General features: G+C 35.4%; 1 protein-coding gene across 2 annotated transcripts; it reads left to right on the top strand.

Moving 5' to 3' along the window:
• On the top strand, positions 1 to 22,763 carry LOC132302779 (inositol 1,3,4-trisphosphate 5/6-kinase 4). 2 transcript variants are annotated; one of them, XM_059799724.1, is made up of 12 exons: positions 1 to 315; positions 5,478 to 5,513; positions 7,970 to 8,168; positions 9,167 to 9,261; positions 10,458 to 10,526; positions 10,970 to 11,172; positions 15,015 to 15,168; positions 16,860 to 16,973; positions 19,307 to 19,369; positions 20,357 to 20,502; positions 20,657 to 20,813; positions 22,263 to 22,763. In XM_059799724.1, the coding sequence occupies exons 1-12, from the start codon at positions 181 to 183 to the stop codon at positions 22,419 to 22,421; spliced, it is 1,530 nt and encodes a 509-aa protein (XP_059655707.1). In that variant the 5' UTR covers positions 1 to 180; the 3' UTR covers positions 22,422 to 22,763. The 2 variants fall into 2 exon arrangements, with proteins under 2 accessions (XP_059655707.1, XP_059655700.1); XM_059799717.1 differs by having other exon boundaries at positions 9,167 to 9,267.
• Positions 22,764 to 24,272: the final 1,509 nt, after the last annotated feature.

The following is a 24,272-nucleotide window of genomic DNA, read 5'->3' as shown; positions in this document are numbered from 1 at the left end:
AACACTATCAGGCAATCACAACCCAGCGGCAAAAACAAGCTGAGAAGTCAGCGAGTACGCACTTCAATGCGCAGCGATTGAGTTCCGAGTCTCACAGCTCTAAAGCAAGTGTATAGTGTGCATCTCTCTGTATATATAGAGAGAGAAAATAGAGAGAGAGGTATCTCGAGACGAGTTCGAATGGGTGCCATTGCGGGAATTCTGCTGGACAGCTCAGTTCTGTTGGCCTCCGATGACGACTCAAATGGGAATGCTTCTCTCCGACCTGGAGCCGGTTATCTTCTTCGCAGGCTTCACTATTCTAAAATCCACACGGTATTACTGTTTTCTTCATTTAGTCTCTCTATATATATTTGTGTATCTATATGTTAGGAATTATTATTTAGTTGATTTAGATAATATGTTATTTCCTTATTTTCTTATATAAGAATATGTCAATGAATGAATGAGAAGTTAAAAATATTTGGTGGGTAATCCCAATTCAAAGGATTGTTGGTGGCTGATCTACAATCAACTTAGGTTCCAGAACCCTATCACTATATCTATATATAATTTGCTGAGTCTATATTTGTTTCTTCTTTGTGGAATATATTTAATTAGGCAGTTCCCCCTTTTAATTGATTTTATATGTTGGGATTTGTGGTTCTGTTGTTGGTAGTTTACATGCATTTAAGGATGATGGTCATGATGATGGTAATGGTTGGTATATGATCACTTTTTCTGGTGTTTGGTTGGTGTAGAACTTATAGAGGAAAAGAGGCATTTTGCGATGTATCATTCCTTAACATAAATGGAGTATTTGGTAATGGAAGATTGTTTATACCACACCAGTTTTTTTTTTTTTGTAAAATCTTCAACACCAACAATGGTGTATGAAAATGAGTTGGGTACTGGCACTGGTGATTGTTTATACCACACCAGTTTTCTTATAAAATCTTCACCACCAGCAATGGTGTTTGAAAATGATTTGGGTACTGACACTGGTGATTTTAATAGTTTATTTTATTTATTGAAATATGATTGCTGGTTGTGCCTGGATCAAATTTGATATGAAAACTTTGAATGATAAAGCTTTACATGCTGGGGCTTGTTCTCGATTGATCATTTTTTGTGGGATTGAAACCGAGAAAGTTTAGAGTTGTGGTTCTAAGCTATGATGGGAAGCTGATAGCTTACCAAATTAACTTAAAAGTTTCGAATTTGATGACATTGTGCAAAAGCAGGGATAACGAATTTGCTGTTGTGAAGTCTTCATTATTCAGTGCATGAAGCATTTATACACATTGTTGATGGATAACAGAATTGTACTATCAACATGAAAGACTTACCAAATGTGTTGTTTACAATCGTTTGTTATTTTAGCTAAAGAGAAAATGATTTTTGTGACTAAATAGGGAAGACCTAAACCAACTAAACCACATCCATTGGATGCATATATGTGTACCCTACATAAATGCAACCAATGGTTGTGGTTTAGTTGGCTTGGATGCTGACCCCATTTACTCTTATATTATTGGTTTAACATGACTGTAAATTTTTTACCAGGCCTCTATCTAGTTTAGACAGTGAGCTATGACTTCAGTTTTTAAATTTGTCAAGAGATTACAGAGCATGGCAACAAAGGATATTCCAAATCAAGCTAACCTTTACATCCAAGAGATTTAATGTATGCATTGTCAGAGTCCATTACTTTAATGGATATTGCAAAGCTCATTAATTGCTTTTGGAGGAATTGCAGGAGTGTGGAGCAGTATGTGTTTGGATGGATATCATTTACCAAGCATGGTCAAAGTGATTGGTAAAATATTGGGCAATTTGATATATAATATGGTTGGAAACAATCCATAGTTTAAGGAGCTGTGTTTTGTTAGGTTGAATTTGCTTTATATTTAACCTAATTAAAATAAACATGCTTTAGTTCAATTGTACCTTCTGGTGCAACTCCACTAAGATTTTTAATAGTTGAACTTCAGTGACACTATGACTTAGCACCCATTTTGAATCTAGGAAAGATCACAACGGTTGCAGCTCGGGCTAATGTCTTTAGTTTGTCAAAAAGTAAGGCTGGCTATTCCAATTTCCTCCTCACCCTCTCAGCCTCACCCAAATAATAATAATAATAAGAAAAACAACAACAATATTAAAGCATTATAAAATGGTGTCTGTCAAATAGCATTGGAAGCAGTTTTGATGGTCATCAGTCCCTAGGAGGAAAAAGGAAAAGTTCATATAGGCCCCTTTAGTGAATTGTGGCAGCAGCCACTGATGCCACATGATAGAGGACTACTTTTGTATGGTTGACAACATTAATTTGCTTAAATCGGATGTGCTTGAATTTTCTTTGGAAAGTGGAAAGATGAGCTTGGATTTTCTTTCATGTGGGGGAAAAAGGGCAGATGCAAGCTTGATTACCATTTAATTTCTATTGCAAGATCAATTGCATGGCTGCCCAACTAGGCTCCACCAGTGATTAACCCTTGAAAGTCATGTGCTAGTTATGTACTAAGGTGATTCTATTTTTTTTCTACTCTTCCAGTATAAAAAAAAATAGAATCAAAGTATAACACATGCTTTTGGGTTTTGGTCTGATTTCCTTAGTGTTTTTACGGGGTAATCTTTTTTATTAACAAATAACAAACGGCATGAATTGAACGCTACCCTTACTCACCTATAGGATGCCATGCCAACACTTATATTATTTTGAGACAACGATTTTGTTCTTTCACTAAGAGTTTCCGTAGAGTAATCTTTCAATTGTACTACCCTCTTCTCGAACTAGAAGTTTTAACCTTGTCTGCTGCAGCTCCAAGGGGGAAGTGTTTCTACTTCATGTGCTATACTTTTATCCTTGTCTCTTTCCTCTTCAGCATCTAACCGACTTAGTGAAAGGGGAGGGTTTCTACTTCGTGTGCCGTATGTTTATCCTCACTTTCTTTTCTCTTCAGCATCTAGCTGGTATTCTATGCCAGTCTACTTTTTCAAACCAACTTGGTGAAACAACTCATGAATTGGACAATTGTCCAATCAAACTTAAATTATTTTTTTCTCCAGTTTTTGTCACATTTTCTTGGAATCTTTTATTGGAAACGTTTCTCAAGTCTCACAATTTATTGGAAACTTTTTTTTAATCTCCATGTGAAGCTAGGGCAGGTGTGTCAAGTGCATTCCATAATTTTAATAATCTATTAGATGTTGCCCATTACTAAGAAATAATATTCTTCATAGGTTTGTGTTTCTTGGTGTAAGTACTTTTGATGTGTATTGAAAACGTTTATGTCTCAGGCTTCGAATTCATAATCGATTGCTAGTACATTTTTGTTCTCAAACTTCTTTGACTGTGCTGAAAAATCATGCCGCTTGATACCTAAGGCCTTTGAACTCCATTACTAGTTGGAATAGAATGGAAGGGTAATATATATATAATATGCATACATATTCACAAAGAAAGGTAGGTTTGTGACTACTTGATGTTTGGATGTCTTTGATTTCAAAACTGTTTAATTTTCTGTAACACTTTAATAGTTTCATTTTCTAACCCATAACAAACAAAGTTTAATTGAGAATACAAACAACCCCGCAATATTAAAATTTGTTTCATGTTCTGATTCCCTTCAAAGGATCGCCTATTTCTTTCCCACCACAATCCCCACCATATACAAAGGGGAGTCACTGCTTGCGAGCCGATTGTACACCCATTCTAAGCCTCGAACATGCTTATCATGGAATCGTGTGAGAGTGTGAGACCCATCTAACTCCAAAAAGGGAAAGGAATTTGCCCCACACATCGCTAGCCACCTCACAATGAAGCAACCGACTCTGCATTCCTTTTGCACATGCAACACCAATTCCCCACAATTTGGTGCCTCTTCCTAAGGTTATTGGCTGTCAATATTTTCTCCAAAACAACCGTCCATCCAAAGAAGGTTACCTTGAGAGGAGCTTTGGTGCACCGCATTGCCCTCCAAAGGGATAGCCGGCCTCTAAACATTCAAAAGCCTCCAATAGAAGGATTTCACCTCACTCAAACCTGCCTCGCCTAGAATTAGTCCACACCACTTATCCACTCACGCCCCCAACATCCTCTAATGATATATTAATGTTAGGAACTCAACCACGTCCTCCACACCATGGATCGAGCCAAAACTTGATTAGTCTCCTAGATCTCACCCTGAACCAGATGCATTTTGAAAATTCATTCCACCCTCTTTGAATAAATTTCAAAACTCCTACACCACGGGCTATTCACCTCTCTCAAACTCCAACCTGCCCAAATTTACTCTAGATAACCCTCCTCCAAATCCTATCCCTCTCTTCCCCAAACCACCAAAGCCACTCCCCTCTCAACGCCTTGTTGATCACTATGTTACTTGGACTCGGTATGGATATGTCCGCGCGTCAAATGTGTCAAATTTCCAAATAGGATACATGGGCCATGCTAAATATTCATGTTATTTAATATTTTATTATTATCTTTTAGAGTAAAATAATGTCTTTGTATAACGAAGTGTTTAGTGGAGGCATTTCACTTGCTTTAAGTCAATAATATAATAAAATTGAATTACTAAATGTGTTTTTAGGTGCATGCTTAACCAAAAGTGTCGGACACATATTGCATACCCATGTCCGGGTGTTGTGTGTCCGACACGGGTACTTTACTTACTTTTGAAGAGTCCATGTAACATTAGTTAAATGTGCCAAGCCTCTTAATCCTCCACCCCTCCAAGCTGTAATGGTCTACAAACTTCTTCCCACCTCACTAAATGATACTTAAACTCATCTCCCATCCCACCCCAAAGGAAGTTCCTCGGCAACCGATCAATGCTTTTCTCTGCAGCGGCAGGCATTTGGAGCATAGATAAAAAGTAAGAAGGTTTGAAAACCTTAATTTTGATTAAGGTTACACTACCGTCCTTTGATAAATATTGCTTCTTCCACCCTGCAAGTCTTTTCTTGAACTGCTCCACCACTAGCTTCCAAAATGAGAGACATCTTGACGATGAACCCAAAGGCATATCCAAATACGTCAACGCCAACCTAGAATACTAGCCAAAGAAACTATATCCCCATTCCCCAACCTCTCCTGCCAGCACGATCTCACTCTTCCCTAGGTTTATCCTCAAACTGGATACTGCCTGAAAACATACCAGAACACCCCTCAGTTAATGCAACTGCTCCTCCTCTGCCTAGCAGAACACTACTCACAAAAAGTAGATGTGAAATCTCCAACAGAACAGAGGGGTCCCTGCCTACCCTAAAAATTCTGATGAAACCCAGCTTCACTGCCCTCACCATCAGCCTGCTAAAAGCTTCCATGACCATGCTAAAACCCTGTATCATGTTTGCATATGATAGTATGACGATTGTATGAAATGTATATACACTCACTTCCGAGTAGACATGGATATCTTACTTAGCCTCATTTCTGTTTTGTGTTTATTATATTCTATTACTGACATGTATACTTCAATTTTCTGCAGGGAATAGCTTATGGACTGGGTCTTTCAGCTCATAAGGTGATTTTCGTACTGTGCTGCTATTAGTATATGGACTATTCTTGTATGAAAATAATATCTTATGAAGTAATTTTTATTTTAGAATCAAATAACTTTAAATTTTCTCTCTTTTGACAATAAATTATATAATGCATTTAAATTAGACCTAACATTAATAAATTACCTTTCTAATCTAAAGAATTCTTAATTCTGCCATTGCATATATAAACTCCACTAGTGTTCTGATTCTCATATACTTCACTAGATTCCCTTTCAGCCAGCATCTCTCACCCTCCACCCAACCTCCCCTTTCTTTCTCAAAATTCAACATCTTAATGTTGTCTACAGGCTCTACACACAAAAAACTTTACCCCCTCTGTTATCGCCATTTCTGGAGTTTGTTATCATTATTATAGTTAAAGTTTGGACCTTAATTTTCATTTATCTTTATGATATGTGGAATGAGAATCTCTCTCTCAGATCTGTGGGTTATCAAAATTTCGGTGGTCTTATAAATTGTGAAGCATGTACTGGAACTTCTTACTCTCATATATGTTGGTCTTTGGTTGGCTGGCTTGTAAGTTTGACTTTTGTTTTATTTTTATCTCAATCTTTTTTGTATGTGGAAATATAAGTATTTTTTTATTTGATGAATTTTACGTTTGGGTTGGGGCAAGATCAGTTTTGGAACAATTTTTTGGGGTTGAGGATGGGATAAACAAGGAACATGTCCAGAAAATTGGCTGGGCCTCAGGCCAGAAGGCTTCCGTAGCTAGGTTGGGGATCCCTGTCCCACAACTGACGTGTTGCCATTCCACACCCAACCCGTTGCTGGACCTAATGTGGGGATTCTGCTCTACTCAGTACATACAATACTCTTAAGTGTCTCTCTATTCCCTATGTTGTCCATCTTTTTTAATCATAACACAATGTTCTCTTCAATCCTCCCTTACGGGTAATTGGCTGGGGATACTAAAAGCGTCGCCTTTATGTATCTAGTTAAGCTAACTGGGAAAGTATGAGTTTGTCTTTTAGTTGCTCTTTTGACCTGTCAGTTTACAGAATACTAGAATGTGTGATTCTACATAATATTTCAGGTTTTTGACTCTCTTGCGGAATGGTTTCATTTTGAGGAATCTGGAACTTCTAAGTAATAGTGTATTAAATTCTAGAACTCATTTTCCCTGGGCATTAGTTGCATGATTTGGGGCCATTCACGTAGAATTCATGTGCTTGATATTCATGTTAGATTGCCACTAGCGTTTAAGGTATTGGGAAATGGGCCAAATAATGCATGTCAAGCTCTCACACCCTCCTCTTGAACGTGGAGGGAAATACAAACAAAATAGAGTGTGCCATGACACAAATAGACTATGGTATAGCTAGGCAAATTGACTGGGGTGTAAGAGCAGACAGAGTGGCTTGAATCATAAATTTCCTATAATCAAAGCCTAGGAAGCACGGACACTCCAAAATGGGCGAAGAATCCGTGTCCGACACGTGTCGGACAAGGACACGCGTCGGACACACCCCGACACGTGTCGGACACGCCAAAAAACGTGTCTGGAATTTTTTTATTTTTTTTAATTTTCGGACACGGCTCGGACATGGCTCAGACAGCTCGGACACGGCTCGGACACACTTTCTGGAATTTTTTTTTTTTTTTTTTTAATTTTTAATGCTGATATGTTATTTTTTATTTTTATTTTTTTAATTTTTAATGCTGATATGTTCTATTTTTTGTTTTGTACTACCCTAAAGATGCTGATATATATATATACTAACCTAAAGATGCCACAATTCGCCGTGTCCGTGTCCTAAAGATGCTGATATATATATATACTAACATATCAGTGATATATATATATATTCCAACCTAAACATATCAGTGTTTTTTTTTTAAATTATTAATGCTGAGATATATATATATATATATATATATATATATATATATATATATATATATATATACTATTCGCCGTGTCCGTGTCCTAATTTTTTTGGATTTGCCGTGTCGCCGTGTCCGTATCATGTCGTATCCGTGTCCCGTATCCGTGTCCGTGCTTCTTAGATCAAAGCTTTAATACAACGTTAGACAGGTAACGTTGGGATTGGATTATATTATTTCTCCTTCAGACGATTGTCTGGTTTTTTTCTCACTAATTGTTTTAGGTGGATTCGCTGAAATTTTGGGTTTTTACTTCTACAACATATACTGTACTATTCATTCTGATTATCAGTCCATATTTTATAGGGGCAAATTTTTTGTTTTTTGTTTTCTTTTCGATTTCTAGATTTTGTTCTGTGTTCAGGCATCACTGATTGTATACATTTAATCTTGAAGTTGTCATTCTTTGTCAGCTTACAACTGACACTATAGACTGATGTGCATTATTTTGATATCATCATCTTCTTCTTTTCTTTTCATTTTCCTTAATAATGCTGTTTTTGACAACTGTTTCTGTTTTTATTTGTAGGTTGAACTTCTTGAAAGCATGGCAAGGCAATATTCATTTGATTGCTTTATCCTGAATGCAACAACTGTAGAAAACACCATGAATGAGATTGTTCAGGCTTGGGGTGACAATGGAAGGAGTTTTTTGCATGTCATTTCTAACAAAAATATAGACCTCTTTCTTAATATACAGAATCGTGGTTGGATGATTGTCATTCTAAGTAAGTACCATCACACCTTCTCCCCCATTCTATGAATTCCCTAAATTTCCACATATAATCTGAGCTTCTATAGCACATACCACACATGTCTCACTAATAAAGAAGGATGACCAACCATTTCTCGGTTGTGTTTTGTTGAAAGAAAAATAAAAGTTGAGAGAAATTAAAACATGAAGAACACAAGAATATACGTGGTTCAGCCACTAGAGCTTACATCCACGACACAAAGCCCAAAGGGCTACATCTCTTTCATTACATTCTCACTTAATTTTGTTTACAATAACCACCTCTACTTATAGGTGAATTGGGGAAGACTGGTAATAAAGGAATTACACAGAGAGTCAAATATAAATATGGCAACAACTTGTTGCCCAAGTATAGCAACATTAACATTCTATCAAGGAGTGATTTAAGGGCTTAAATCACTCCTATAATTATTCTCCAACATGTTTCAATGATCTTTTAGATCAGTTGGCTATATTCACGGTGTTACTTATCCTTGTTAGAATTTTTTGATCTCTTTTTATTGGAAGTGAAATTAATATAATTCCAGTTTCACTTCCAAAAAGGTGTTGGGCAATTCCAATTTTATGTTGAATTTTTACACTAGACCAGATAGTGTTAACCTCTCCTTGTGTTTGGATAACTAAGTAGCAGAAAGAAAGGAATGGATACTAGTAACCCTTAATCAAATTTTAGTTGATTATTTTAGTATCTGAGTGGTGAGCCCACAACAGGAATTGACTTGTCATAAACAATAGAGACAAAATGGATAATCAGTACCTACTCTTATTCTTTCATTCCAAATCCCTCCACTTTTGGGAGGATAGTCAAAACACTATTTAAGGGGGGTTCTCCTGCCTCTTATTCATCTCCTTACCCTCCTTATTTTCTAAACAAGCACAAGATAAGCTATCCCTCCTCTTTTCCTCCATTTTCCTCCAACTCCTACAATTTGAAGTTTCATGTGCTGCTAAATTGAATTGCTTTTCTTTCAGATGTTGACAGTGACATTGCAAGAGATAATTCAAGCATGCTTTATATCGACAAATTAGAGGAGCTGCCTCTGACTATTTGCCGCTTGAATAGAAAGGTAAGGGTGAGTATGATACCCTTAATTTTATAACTGTTCCCAGGGACAACTATGCTCCCTTTCTTATTTTTTCAATAAGCAAGGAGCTACCTTTACTCACTGTGATATGACATTTCTAGCTAAGGTCAAAAGTAAAAATGAGACATACTAAAGTTGAACACAAATTGAACACATCTGTGGCACCATCATTTCCTGGACTTTGGTAGTAATTATGATCTCCCATTCTATTATGGTCATATGTAGACATTGTTTTTAAGTGAATATCATAACAACATTACTCCCAGTAAGCTTATCCTCTTGTACATTTATATTTCTGAACCAACTCAAACTGGTTTTATGAAACTATCTTTGTTGATCATTTGGTAGTTACTTTCGCTGCGAGACTTTTTATCAATAGCAACCACACCGAAGATCTGATGTAAGTTATGTAACAGTTTAATTATATATTGGAGATATACAGTAAACTTTTTCTTTTTCTGAATGGATTTTAGACAATTCTTATTAGATTGGCATCTAAAATATGTCATGCTCTAGTTCATGTTGTTGAAGTAGAGAACCTTGCTAAATGTTTATGAAAAGGTAGTGGATCGAACAATTTCCATTGATCCATTCAAACTTTAGTAGCTGTCTTGCCTTCAGAAGCTGAAACTATCTGACTGTGGGTTTTCCAACAGCTTTGGGGTTTCGTGTAGAATTTGAAATTTTGAACTCTGTGGCCCATGCTTACAATTTCTTTATCACAATCTTAATTATATCCATAATTTTCTACTTTTAGTGATGTTGGTTTTCATAAAATCAGCGACTCAGTCCCTTTGAAACATCTCGAATTGGCATCATACATATATGTGTCTGTGTCTTAGTTTAGATTACATTCAATTACCTTCTATTGCTAAATGTAAACCAACATCACTAAAAGTAGTATATGATAAGGTCATGTGTTGTTTTATAATGTGTTTGTGTTCTTTTATTAGTTAGGTTTGCTAGGCTTTTCTTCACCATCTATACATTGTTAAATACAATATTTAAGGGTTCTAATCAGAAAATATTCACTTAAATAGAGTCCTTTTGGGAAAATTTCGTATTTTTGAACTGCCTTAGCATTTTTATGATCAAAATTTCAATGTTGATATATTTAATTAATGACTTCCTTTTTCTTTTTTCTTCTTTTTCATTTCTGATTAATTTATTGTAAACAGGCATCAAGCAATGATATAGTGACAGTTGGCTATGTTATGAAGCCTTCTCGCGAAGAAGATTTTGCAAAGGTGAGCCATCTATGAAAAAGTAATCATAATAACACTACAGTCCAAAAAAGGGAAGAAAAAAAAAATGACAAGGAAAAAACATTGACGGTATTTGGGCAAAAAATGTTGTTACCGTATGCACACCCATTAGCAATATAAACTCGTGATGATCCTCGTATAAAAGGTTCATGTATGACTCATTTTTTGTCCGAGTTTGAATATATCTATGACAGTTACTTGATGGTTGATAAATTCTGTTCTTATTTTCATTTGATCTGATAGTGATATATTATATAATTCCATTATTTTGATCTAGCTGAGTTTGGCCCCTTTGAAAGCTTATGACCTTGCACTGCCGTCTTTTATAACTCAACCCATTTACAGATTATAGTGTTTGCGTTCTTTTACATTATAATTTTAAATAGATGTAAAAGCTACTAAAGTTGCCATTTTTGTTTTGGCAGAGAGGTGCATTCCCCTTGTATCCTACTCAAAATGGATTAATATTTATGCCGCTTACATTTGAGCTCACTATGTCATCTCAGTTACAAGAAGTTGACATAGTTCTCCACAAAGCAACTGACGAAATTGTCTCCGTTGAAATGAGCAATTCTTCAGAATTCATTAACAAGGTCACTTACACCAGGGGCATGCAGGAATTGGCAAGGTAACTCCGAATTCTATAAAGTTGTTGCTTCATGATAGTGACAAAGAGATAATAGAAAAGAATAAACAAATCCAACTTTTTACCTTTTACCATTGCTGCCATTTGTAACTCGCTGTGACATTCTATAAAAGATCAAATGTAGAGTGAGTTGTCTTTCAGATATGCCATTGCATGGACGGCATCTTGGTTTTGATTCATTAGGAAAAATGAAATATAACATCTCCTTTAAGCACGGTTTGGAAGTTAACAAGAAATGAATGCCTCTCTTTATAGGATGTAACACAGTCATATTAATAATAGTTTTAATGTAATAGGATTTGATGTGAGATCCTATGCTTTTGGTCTTGTTTAAACACCAATTCAGTCAAATGAGTTCTCACAGTTTGTTGCTGCAGTACAAAGCCCCAAGAAGCTTTAGATTTGAGAGAGGAATTAAGTGAGGAGTTTGTAACATACCAGTGTCATCCCTTTGTGCTTTGTAGATCAGCTCAATATCATTATATAATCTCATATACGAAAAAGGGAAGCAATTTGTAAATTCAATGCTTTAGCCAATAAAAATTTAGAAATTGACAGTAGACTATTCATCTTGTTTGCTTCACTTAGAAGAAAAGAATAGGAGATTCTTTGAAAATAGTTGCAAGAATATTGATCATATCATGGATGTAAGGTGGAGCGATTATAGGAATTTTTTCCCCCCTAATTGGTAATCACCCCCCCCCCCCCCCCCCCCTCTCTCTCTCTCTCCCTCTCTCCAAGGAATTGTTCGCACCCAAGAGGAGTCGAACCTTAGACCTGATGCGATTATAGGATTCAACAAGTAAAAAGTTCAAAAACATCACTCTTTTTATTTTACCAACTTTTCTCAACAATAACTAGGGGTTAATGCATGATACAAGGGGGGAAGCTCCGGCTGCGAAGCTTAAGAATGCAGGTTTAAGTGTAAGGGCAACCACATTGTGCAAGGGACCTTATTGGGTCATGGTCTTTTTTAGCGTTCTTTAATAAACTACCAGATACTTCTTTCCCTTGTTTGTTCTAATAAGTAACAAATTTTAGCATCTTATTCTTCAGAAACTAAGGAAAGAAGGATCCCAGTGTGCATATTGACTGAGTAACCAGACCCCAATGTATGTGAAAGAAAATAACAATTCTCCGGGGTTGACATAAGAATCTGTCGAGATGATTAGGCTAACACAGACAATTTAAGCATCTTATTCTTCAACTTTGGAACAAGTTATCCCCACAAGCATTTCCGCAATGCTTTTAACATATAATCCCAAATCAGAATACTGCAAAGAAAATGGGTATCTTGTCAGTCCACAACCCCCTCTAAAACAATTTCCCGATCGTGCACAAGGTAGCTGCTCTAAGACAAACTCGTAGCATCACGCTCTTCAGCCCGAGCCTTTACCAATGCACCGAGCAATGGCCATTCCTTTTTTATATACTTGCCGCATAGAAACCTTTCACATCTCAATACAAACATTCAAAAACGGAATAAGTTCGATAAACCTTTATCAACTATATAGACCCAGTGGAAAAAGATGTTCATTTCTCCTCACATTCGTACTTTTCAATTATTCATAAGCCTAAACTAAAAATTACGTTTTTGTACAACAATAATAATAAATTGAAGCAAAAGCCATCTGAAATCAGTGGAGGAAAATCTTTCAGTAATTGATGTTGTTTCCTATTATTGAAGATTTGGTGTTACTAGAGGAATCAGTGGAGAAAAATCCTCCTTGTTTCCTATTTTCTAATTCTTTCCATTCTCATAATTTCTTCTCCTATATAAAGGAGCCTCCACCATGTATTGTATATGAATTGAAAGAGTATTATAAAAGTGATGTAGCCCTTTGGGCTCTTTGTGCCGTGGATGTAGGCCCTAGTGGTTGAACCACGTAATATCTGTGTATTTTTCTTGTTTAATTTCTCTTCGCTTCCGTTTTATGCTTTTCAACATGGTATTAGAGCCTAATTTCTCTTCCTAGGTTCGGACCCCTATTTTGGGGTATTCCCTTAGCATCTGAAATGTTGCTAAGGGTTTCTCGGTGCTATTTGTGACTTGTTTGGGATGCCGGTTTGTTCGGCAGTAATGTTCTTCACCTTTGTCGTGTTTCCGGTAGTTTTTATCAACTTGTTTGGGCCGTCGGTGTGTTCGATAGTATTGTCCTCGACTTTGTGGTGTCTCCGGCAGTTTTTTGTTGCCTTGTTTGGGTTATCGGTGTGTTCGGCAGCATTGTCTTTGTCTTTGCCATGTCTCCGGTAGTTTTTATCGACTTGTTTGGGCTACCGGTTTGCTCAATAGCATTGTTCTCACCTTTGCCGTATCTCCGACAATTTTTTGTTGACTTGTTTGGGCTGTCCGTGTGTTCAGTAGCATTGTTCTTCGTATTCTCTCTTTATCATTCACACTTGTTGTTAATCGTCATCTCAATAGCAAGTTGGGCATTCATGCTCCAACTTGAGGGAGAGTATTGAAGATTTAATAGAGAAATCAGTGAAGGAAAATCTTTCAGTAATTGATGTTGTTTCCTATTATTGAAGATTTGGTGTTACTAGAGGAATCAGTGGAGAAAAATCCTCCTTGTTTCCTATTTTCTAAGTCTTTCCATTCTCATAATTTTTTCTTTTATATAAAGGAGCCTCCACCATTGTATATATGAATTAAGAGAGTATTATAAGAGTGATGTAGCCCTTTGGGCTCTTTGTGCCGTGGATGTAGGCCCTAGTGACTAAACCACGTAATATCTGTGTATTTTTCTCGTTTAATTTCTCTTTGCTTCTGTTTTATGCTTTTCAACATCCTGTAAAATCGCAATATACAGAATATAAAAATATTTGAACAATAAGCTACCATATGCCTATATGATAAATTTATAGATTGGTCAAGAAATTTACATACACTTAAAAACACAGAGATATATCCATTTATGCATACACACACATTATATATAACAAAAACAAAAATTCAACACTGTATTGTCCATTTTTATTATTTTAAGAAAAATCAATTAACAAAACGAGCATACAAACAATTTATATATTATATGAAACTAAACATTCCTCGTGTCAGTTTTTCTTGAGCTTTTCTTCTTCTTCTATTTTTTTTTTAAATAATTATTTAGCAAACTCATATTGATAAATTTTCATCAGTTTTGGTGTGCTCCAATAACTTTCAAAGAAAAAATGACATAATTTTTATGTGATACACTGATCGTGTTACCAGGTGTCTAAAATGTCTTATAAATCTTAGGGTTGGATTGGACCATTCTGTTCGGGGAGGCCTTGTAGTTGTATTTTGAACAGTCTGGTATTGTATAACAAAGATACCCCTTTTTTATTTTCTTCCAATTGTTATTTATAGTCAGACGCCTCCTGGCTTTGTTAAAGACAACATCCATGTCACTTGACATTTGTATCAGACACTACTGAATTACAGTTCCATTGTTTGGCGACTCGTTGTTGCAAACACACGTCTTGGACACAGCATCAATATCTTTGTCCATGTTAAGTATGTGATGTGCGTCTCTTGCACTGTTGTGATATGTACTGTTATCATTGTATTCTGCTCTTTTAATTTCTCTTCCTTTCCATTAAGATTTTTAATTTTTTTTTTGGCAACAACACACTCACACACAAAGGTAATAATAATAATTTGCCAAAGAGGTACTTCAAATATCAGTGTAGTGTCATACAAAAAAACCATTTGGATAGAAGTATAAGGGAAGAATGTTCTCACATTGTGTTTGAACTTTGAATCCAAACAGTTGTCCATTACAAAGAATAAACTATCTAAGATGAACTAAAATCTTATCTGGTATGTTCTTCTTGCACAGGTTTATTGAACACCAGCCAAATTTCTGTGTGATCGACCCACTAAATAACATTTACCCTGTACTAGATCGGTTGAAGATCCAACAGATTCTTCTTGGTCTGGAAACTCTCAAGAGGGAAGGTCGCTGTGAAGTCAGGCCCCCCAATTTTCTCAAGGTCTTTTCGCCAGAATGGTATCTATTTGTACATATATTAACTTCACAAATTAATGGAACCAACTCAGATAATTTACAGGCTATATTTGTTGTTCTTATTTATTTGGTAGTCTTTTTATGTTTATGTTCACTGATTAACAGCTATGCTATTAACTTAGCCTACACTACTCATGGTTGCTAAAACTAGCGCCTTATATTGTATCCCAGTAGCATCAGTGAACCAAGAAAAAACTGTACTTTTATGTAGTTGCTCCTCCTAATTTTTTTCATCAACATTACGTACGAAGTCCCGCTGGGGAGGGGGGGATCCTTCCAAATTTCTGGTTGCATAGGGTCATGTGAGACTTAGGGATGCTCCATTTGGATGCCCATAGAGTGCAATTTCAGCAACGGGATGGTAAGAAATGTGTTTTCCTAGTCCTTTCTGAATGATATGATTAAGCACCACTGATAATCTAGCCTATTAGAGAGTTGAACCTCAAGAAATCAAGCCCCACCAAAAGAAACAATGCAAACCATAATGTAGCTATCTCGCTGGTCATGAACAAGTGGTCAATGATTTTTAACTCAATTTCAATTAAAAGCATATTTCTGGTTCAAGAGCCTCTTTTGTTGGGACAATGTTGACCAATCTCCAGAGGAAAACTTGAAAGTTAAAAGGAATTTGAGAATTTTATCCGAAGCACCAAAGGTGGTTATCTTCAGAATCAATTTTGTAGTTAACATGTATTTCATTGTGACAGACGTCACAGACCATTCCTGGAGATACAGAGTACCCTTACCAAAGACATACATAAAGATGCCAAAAAGGGTAAGATGGAAGACCTTTTTCGGGAGAGGGAAAGCACAAACACAGTTAGTTACAGTGGGAGGACAAATCTTAATCACTAATCCCCATTGCACCCCTATTTTGCCGATTGATAGGTTCAGCGTTCAGATGGTTATTGACACCAATATGAGGTCTTGGAATTGATAATTGTGGATTTGGAATCCAAGGGGTCTCTCATACTTCCATATGATCTCCAGAAACGGTACTTCAAAAGGCAACTCCTTCGCATAGATAATCCTCTTCCAGTCCCAGGGAAGCAGATTCAGGCAGTCCCACTTCTAAAAAGTCCTTAATCTTTGTAATTATTTTTCAGGAAAACTTGGCTCATGAATCGTGACAGGGTTAACTGTCTGGACAATTAGTTCACCTAATCGGAACTATACTCAGAAATTTTTTATTTTAACTGCATGGTCTTTACGCTTTTTAGTGAAATCAGAGATTTTTCTTCTTCTTCTTGTTCTTTCTTTTGTGGGCGGTTTGGAATTTTTAGGTGGTTGGTTTTGAGTTTTGTCATCTGCCCTTCCTCATCATACACATGGGTCTGACTAAACTATTTAAGTGGTGAAAAGTTCCATTTCTAGTTGAGAAGTTTCTATACTGGACAGTTCACTCACATCAACAAGGGAAAGCCTCCCTCTGCAGAAGTGGATAGATTGTTGCTGCTATTTTTTTTTCTGCATTAAATTAATGATAATGCTTTTCTCATTCAGTGAATCATACAGGTTCAGTTGGAAATCGTATTACTTGGGTACTTTACTTGCTGATGGTTAATAACAATTTTGTCCACCCCTATTTATGGTTTAATTGCGTATAAGCTACTATTTTACCTCAGATCTAGTTACCTTGGGAGCCTTAATGTGCAGGTCGATAATTTCAATGAGCCCAATTTGGTACAAAGGTTATCAGAAGCTAAACTGTCTCTTCCATGTATAGTGAAACCTCAAGTCGCTTGTGGTGTAGCTGATGCTCACAGTATGGTAATAAATATATTTAGTTTCATTGAGTTTTCATTTCAAGTATTAGAAACCTGAATTTTAATGTTATTGTTGATTGAACTAGCTGAATAACTTGCACTGATGCTTTATTTTCTTTGGTTATATATATTGCTTTATATCTTAATAAAATCATCAAATTTTTGTCTGCTTGCTGAACCATCATTCGGGAGGAATTCTTAAATATGCAAGATTCATGCACTTGGATGAATGATTTGCTTAAGGCCTCAAGTAGATGAATGTCAGTCACTTATCGAAAAAAAAAGGTAGATGAATGTAAGATACTTAAGATGGTTGCACTTTTACTGTAGATATAATTACTGCTTCATATTCCCATCATGATAAATTTTGTCAAATACATAACCTAGCTCTTGGCCACCACTTGTCCTCTTCTTGATTTGAGGTATCTATTTCAAACAGCTAAACTATAGGTATCTAAATGAGCAGTCTTGAGTTACTTGCATACACCACAAGCAACTTTGGCATAGTTTCTTGTCTATAAAATTAAGAATGTCTTAAATTTTTATTATAATTTAAATATATAAGACAGGCTTAACAGCTCTCATATGGTATTTCAGTAAAATAAAACTTAGATATTCTATGGTGTTGAATGGATCTTAAACTATCATGAGGTATTTTTCTGTCTGTCAATCTATAGGAAAATTTTACATCCCTAGAGCTATGAAGTTGTGGCTTCCAATATGGAAAGGAAGTGGGGAACTGGGGTGGGGAGACATCTTCAGAATTGTTGTTGTGTAATGAAAATGCCTGTCCTTCTTGATCATTCAAGATTTCATATGTCAAACAATAATTTTTATCCTTAGGTCCAAATACCTTGGAACTTTGTCATGTTATAAGGTTCACCAATGAAGGAGGAAAATCCTAGTTCCTATAAAAAGGCAAGGAGAGCTTCTTGAAATTTAATGCACTTTTATAAAATATATATGTAAAGACATTTTCTGAAAACTTATTGGTTCAGCTATCAGATTCAATTTTTACTCCTTTCCTGACCAATCAGCGCTACTTTCAATGTATGAATATGTGCATTTCTATATTTTCATTGTCTTCTCACACATTTATCTAAACATTCACATTTCTGCTACATTTACTTCATGAACAAGTTGTTTTCTTGGTTGCCTAGCATTTTATGCCATTAAGCATGGCTCGTCTTACAGGAAGCAAGAAATTGAACAGTTATCAAGCAATGGTTTCACAAATCATATCTGAAATTTATTCCCTGAAATTTCATGTAATGGACATTGCAAGAGTATAGACCCCTCGATCAGAAAATGAAAAATGAAAAATGAAAAATGAAAAAGAAAAGATAATTCTTTAACATCCCTAAGAAGATAGCTTTTTGTACATAAAAGATCCAAAAAACCTGTAAAATTGAACTTAGACTTAATTGCATTGTACTAGGACCCAAAACTCAAAATGATAAAATTACACCTAATCACAAATTTATTATTGAAGCGCCTCATAACGCTACTTTGACTGTAATGTGCCCTTTATGATTAAAATAGAATAAATTACTTACCATTACTTACTATTACATATACTTATTTGTTTTTCAATCATATTCCTTTTATTTTCAGAGTTACATGTATATCATAGTGCTCTAGAACCCTTCTCCACTTAAGCTAACTTATCTTAATTTTACAAGCAACATTCTCTCTGGTATTTCTTTCTCCATTATATAATCTAACCTAAATGAAAAATATTCACTCTTTGATTTCTCTTGGACATCAGCCTTCAGTACTTCCCTCTTTTCAATCTAGTATTGCTAAACGTGAAATTTAAAATATTCTGTTTTAGTCCTACTTATCTTAAACCTCTTGATTCTAAACCATCCCTTTTTCAATGTTATTATATTTAAAATTTATTCCCTAAAAACCTTGTCTATTGGACATTGCAAGTGTGTAGACCCCAATGACAAAAGGAAAAATAAGAAAAGGACAAGATAATTCTTTAACATCATAAAGAAGATACCTTTGTGTATATAAAATACCCAAAAGATCCTACAACAACGAACTTAGACTAGATTGCATTGTACCAGGACCCACAACTCAAAATGATAAAATTACCTAATTCAGAATTTTTTTTATGTCACATTACGGAAATGTTTGCACATTTTTGTTTTTAGGATGTCTGAGGAGTGTGTTGTTGAGCATGGAGTCACACACTCTACGTGCTTGAATCTTAAGTTTCATCTTTGAACAATAATTCTAGTTTAGCATACTGGGCTATAATGATCTAAGTTTCTCAATTTATTTGTCATTCTTTTTTAATAAGTTTTGTCTGTTTACTGTAATTGACAGGCAATTGTCTTTGGAGTTGAAAATTTCGAGGGTTTGAACGTTCCTCTTCCAGCAGTTGTGCAGGTAAGCCACAAATTGTTTATATTATGACGACTTTAGTCTGATCAAGCTGATCCATTCTAGCCTGGTAATTGGTGGGCGAATCACTAATCATAAATTCAATAGTTCTGGTGGTTGGCGAGTATTTCACTAATTACATGGTCGCATTCAGGGACGGGGATTCTCTGAATGACCCATCATCCAAGACTTTCATTCACCATAGTTGTTTTATCATGGATTAAGGTTTTAACTTTTTCTTTTTAGTTTTATGAAATTGTCCGCTGGTGATTTTGCTTGTGAGTACTCTCTTCTAGACCTGAACAAGTTGATGAGTTGACATGCAGACTCAGCTAGCATCTATGCTACCAACCATTTCCATCACTTGGGCTCACAGCTCACGTAGGCAGAGAGTGTGTTTGTAGATTAATTTGGTGCTATTTTGGCATTGTGGTTTGTTTGCAAAGTTTTTATTTGCAAGAACCTGATGATCTAGTATATGACAATGCCAATAATAGTAGTTAACAAAAAACATCTCAAACACAAAATACCCTGGAGGATTAGAGTACTCATTTTACCAAAACTAAACCTATTCTCACAGGGTTCTAGACTGGTCTCTTAATTTGAAGGCTGTTTTTATTATAGTGAATGCTACTAATGGCGATTATTCAAGCTTTATAGTGGAGTTCAGAATTTTCAATGGACCTTAATTACATGTATATATGTAGAAGAGAAATTTTTTGTTCTTTATTTATCTTGTTCTGTTGGAGATATTCCCCTATTAACTCTCTTATAATTCCCATGTTCCAATTCTCCATGCTTCTTAAAGTGGCATAATAGACTTCTGTCAATGGTAAGGTCATGAAACAAAGTTGCAATTTGTTAGAATAGCTGTCAATGACTCAATGTCATCTGCTTATGTGGCCTAATTTTTTGTGTACAAGGGATTACTTTTCCAGTAACTGTCATGAGTTTCTTATCTGGAATGATATATTAAAGTAACTGGAACTGCAGGAATATGTGGATCATTCATCTTCTCTGTTCAAATTCTATGTATTGGGTGAGAAAGTTTTTTATGCGGTTAAGAAGTCTACCCCTAATGCAGATATTTTGGCAAAATTATCTGAAAGAAATGGACCCAAGCCCTTACACTTCGACAGGTACACATGTTCACTTTTTCTATTCTATTTTTTTTTATTTATAAATTTAATAGTATGGAGCATGCCTTGGCAACCTGTAACCACATGGTTTCTTCTTCTTTTTCCTTGTTTTTTTTTTTTTTTTTTTAATATATTGTTTTTTTGGTCCCCACAGCTTAAAGTCTCTACCTACTGGTGCTGAAAATCCACATTTTGGAGATGGGGATTTCCACAAAGTCAATGATCAGCGACTCGATGTTGGGCTAGTGACTGATGCTGCAAGTTGGCTTAGGAGAATGCTCAACCTTACCATCTTCGGCTTTGATGTTGTTGTAAGTACCCAGTCATTTTCTTTAATTAACTATTTATGGCAGTTTGCAGTTTAGCATAGCATGATCTCTGTGTACTTTATAAAAATGATTGCATCGAGATGAAAGAAGTACAAAATGTACATGAACGTGAATTTTAGAGAATAAGAAAACAAAAGAAAACTGACCTAATTTTAGAGAATAAGAAAACAAAAGAAAACTGACCAAAAACCTTCAGCAGCAACAATGTACTTCTAGATTGAGATGCACATAATCTTCATCCACTCTATGTGTGGACAATCAGTGCAACCTCTAGACACCAATGTCCACTATGATGGCATCTTGCCGAAATTCTTCTACTCCTTTCCTCCCACCCCATTCTAGTTAAGAGCAAAAGTGATCATCCTCATGAGTTTTGAGCGCAATAAAGACTGAACCTGTACTTTTGTGAAATTAATAGCTCTTAAACAAACCTGGGTCTACACTATATTTCAAACTTGATCAGGTAGTAAAACCAAAAGTTGAGGCTGAAGAACAATGGTCTTATATAAAATTAAGACTACGGAGTACCTTTATATTATATATAATTCATCTATTTGGAACCACTTGTGTTTTATGAAGTTAGGTGATGAATTATTAGGTTTTTATCCCAGGCTACTTCCCTAACTTAAAAAGCCACCTTGTATGGGATGGAAATCTTATAGATGTAAGATTTGGTGGAAATTCCTCTCATTCAATACCCACTAAGCAATTAACAGTGCACTTAAACGAAAAAGCGGTTTGATCATGACAGGATTTACACCTTCCTATCTAGAGTTGGCCAGGCCTACATGGAATCCTATAAAGCATTCTTAAAAACTCCTTCACAAATTTAATTTCCCACTCCTGTTAAGTTCTTATGGTACAGAGCATTATACAGAACCAAAAGGTAATAATGATGCAAGAAAAGTTCAGAGCATCTCTTTATACATATATTAGTAAAATCTTTGTCAGGATATTGAGTCAGAGATTGTCTTTGCCAAAGTGAAGTCAATTATTACATACAAAAATTGTGTACCTTTTGTGATCAATTTCATGAAGAAGAATCCCAAAACCTCAGTGATGGTACCCAACTGTGAACTTTAAGAATGCATGCAAAATCACTATTAGTGTGTTGAGTTACTCAAATGTGTGACATGTGTCTCCTACATATCCCTTGCTTTAAGCCAGAGTCAAAACCGATTTAACCCTTTGTCAGACATGGAATTAAATTTGATTTGTCCTTTCATGTCATGTTCTAATTTTGTAGTGGATAGGAAAAAACATGGAGCATGGATAATACAACATGCACAGACATATTCTATATACATATATATATACATATATAATAGTAGGACAATGAGAGAAGTATCTGGGGTTTTTATTTTATTTTTGTTTTCCTCTTAACGTTCTTTCTCATTGGTTTCCCCCCGATATCGTTATGTGGAACTTCAGATTCAGGAGCGCACTGGGGACCATGTAATTGTGGACGTAAACTACCTCCCATCATTCAAGGAAGTGCCTGATAATGATGCGATACCTGCCTTTTGGGAAGCCATTAAGAGGAAGTTTGAATTGACAGAGACTAAACAAACAACGATAGCCTCCTCTTAACTCATCGTTTTGCCGGAAACTGAACCTACAGCTGATCAGAACAACAAGAAGAAGAGAGAGAGAGAGAGATCTCCGTTAAGAAGTACATGTTTGTTTCCTCTGGAACAGATATCTGAGTTCCCGATAACACATTATATTTGAGGATGAATTGCCTTTCAGTCTCTAGTTCATTTGGATTTCTTCAGAAATGCACTATACTACCTTGATATTTGAAATTTTGACAGTGCTTGCAACTTTGAACAGTGTTTATCTTCTTACCTGATATTCTAAGTAGCAACCGGTAATCATAATTTTGGAGGATGACATGGTTTGACTTTATAGGTTTATAGATTGTTTGGGTAATGCTGACATGGCATGATTTTTTTAGTGTTAGAGAATCTAGACTTGCAGAGAAATTTACCGTTCATTGAACCTCAGTGTAAAAATCCGCCATGGAGGAGCTAAACTCAATTGACCTGTAAGAGAGGTTCTACATTCACACACAATGGCATTCTGTTCATAAAATGTCCTCAAATTTGCTCCAATTTTGCCAAAAAGATACTTAGTACTTCTAGGAAATTAAAAGTTTCTGTATTTTATCCAATATTTTGAACCTTACCTACAATTTGTGTCAGAATATTTGATTTTTTGCACATGCTGATACACATTGTATAAATAGAGAGGTCATCCAACTTCTCTCTGTGTTATTGCCTTCCAAATTAGAAGGTTAAGGCCCTGTTAGGTACGTGTTTTGTTTTTGGTATTTTTGTTTTTTATCGGGTACTATAACAGTGAATCATAAAAAAAAAAAGCATGTTTAGTAAAAAAAAATTTGTTTTGCATATTCGTGAATAGTGACAAAAAATCAAAACATTAATTTGGTGTTTTTACATGATTCAACTCTATAGGCAGAGATGAACGGTAAAAATAAATTTTTTTTTTAGCCAAAAAAAAAAATACTTTTAAATGACATTTTTAAGCACTTTTTAATAAACATGCTTTTATGTTTTTGTTTCAAAAAATATTACAATAAATGGACGTTACTAAACATGTTTCCGAGTACTAGTCAAATCACTATATAACAAAATACTTGTTTTGCTTTGGGTTAAAACAAAACGTAAAAAACAAAACGCAAACCAAACGTGACCTAAAGTTTCAAGTCGGATTACGGGTTGAAGTTGGACAAGTGGATGCTTGAATATGTCTCTTTGAGGTAAAGGTTGGTGCATTTAGTCATCATTAATCTTGTCAAACAAGGTAGAAATGGAACTCTGATGGCAATAGAAATATTTAGTTTGTAATCTGATCAATGAATTAAAAGGGAATATAAAGCTTTCCCATATCTCCCTTTTCAACTCTCTTTCCCAAAGAAATAGCCTTGATCAACTCTGGAAAGTTTTGATCTCAACTATGTATTAGAACTATTTACGAAGGATTAGGTTTGAATATTACTAATTCAGATTAATCCACGTTACATGGCCGGCTCCCAAACTGATACGAATAAAAATTGTTTGGCAGAAAATTATTACGAAGTATTATTTTTTCATTCAGAAAATATCCAAACGCGCCATAATTCACCAAAAAAAAAATATCCCTAAACAATCTTCTCAAGAAGCGTGTACAATAATGATTTGAGACGATTGTTGAGAATGACTCATTTCTTCATATTCTTTTGTCTTTAAAAGTGACGAAAAAGTGATAATAATTTTTAAAAAATATCTTCATATAAGATTTGTCCAAACCTCAATAGTGTATCCTCAAAATTTTACTAGTACAACATATGACTCCTTTATTTATTCTCTGCCATTTTCCTTATATATTAAAAATATATATATATTGATGGATGGTGTGAAAAATAATACCTTAGTTACC

Source organism: Cornus florida, unplaced genomic scaffold (genome assembly GCF_030987335.1).
Source record: "Cornus florida cultivar Cherokee Brave unplaced genomic scaffold, ASM3098733v1 CherokeeBrave_3.0.0_Hap2_Chr01, whole genome shotgun sequence".
NCBI lineage: Eukaryota > Viridiplantae > Streptophyta > Magnoliopsida > Cornales > Cornaceae > Cornus > Cornus florida.
This window is presented reverse-complemented; position numbering and strand designations above follow the sequence as displayed.

What these genes read in the sequence shown, in the direction of transcription:
- LOC132302779 (XM_059799717.1), top strand. Translation starts at nt 181, where the DNA reads ATGGGTGCCATTGCGGGAATTCTGCTGGACAGCTCAGTTCTGTTGGCC. An exon ending in TGGGTCTTTCAGCTCATAAG is followed by an intron (nt 5,514 to 7,969) that starts GTGATTTTCGTA and finishes TTTTATTTGTAG; the next exon opens with GTTGAACTTCTTGAAAGCAT. An exon ending in GGCATGCAGGAATTGGCAAG is followed by an intron (nt 11,173 to 15,014) that starts GTAACTCCGAAT and finishes CTTCTTGCACAG; the next exon opens with GTTTATTGAACACCAGCCAA.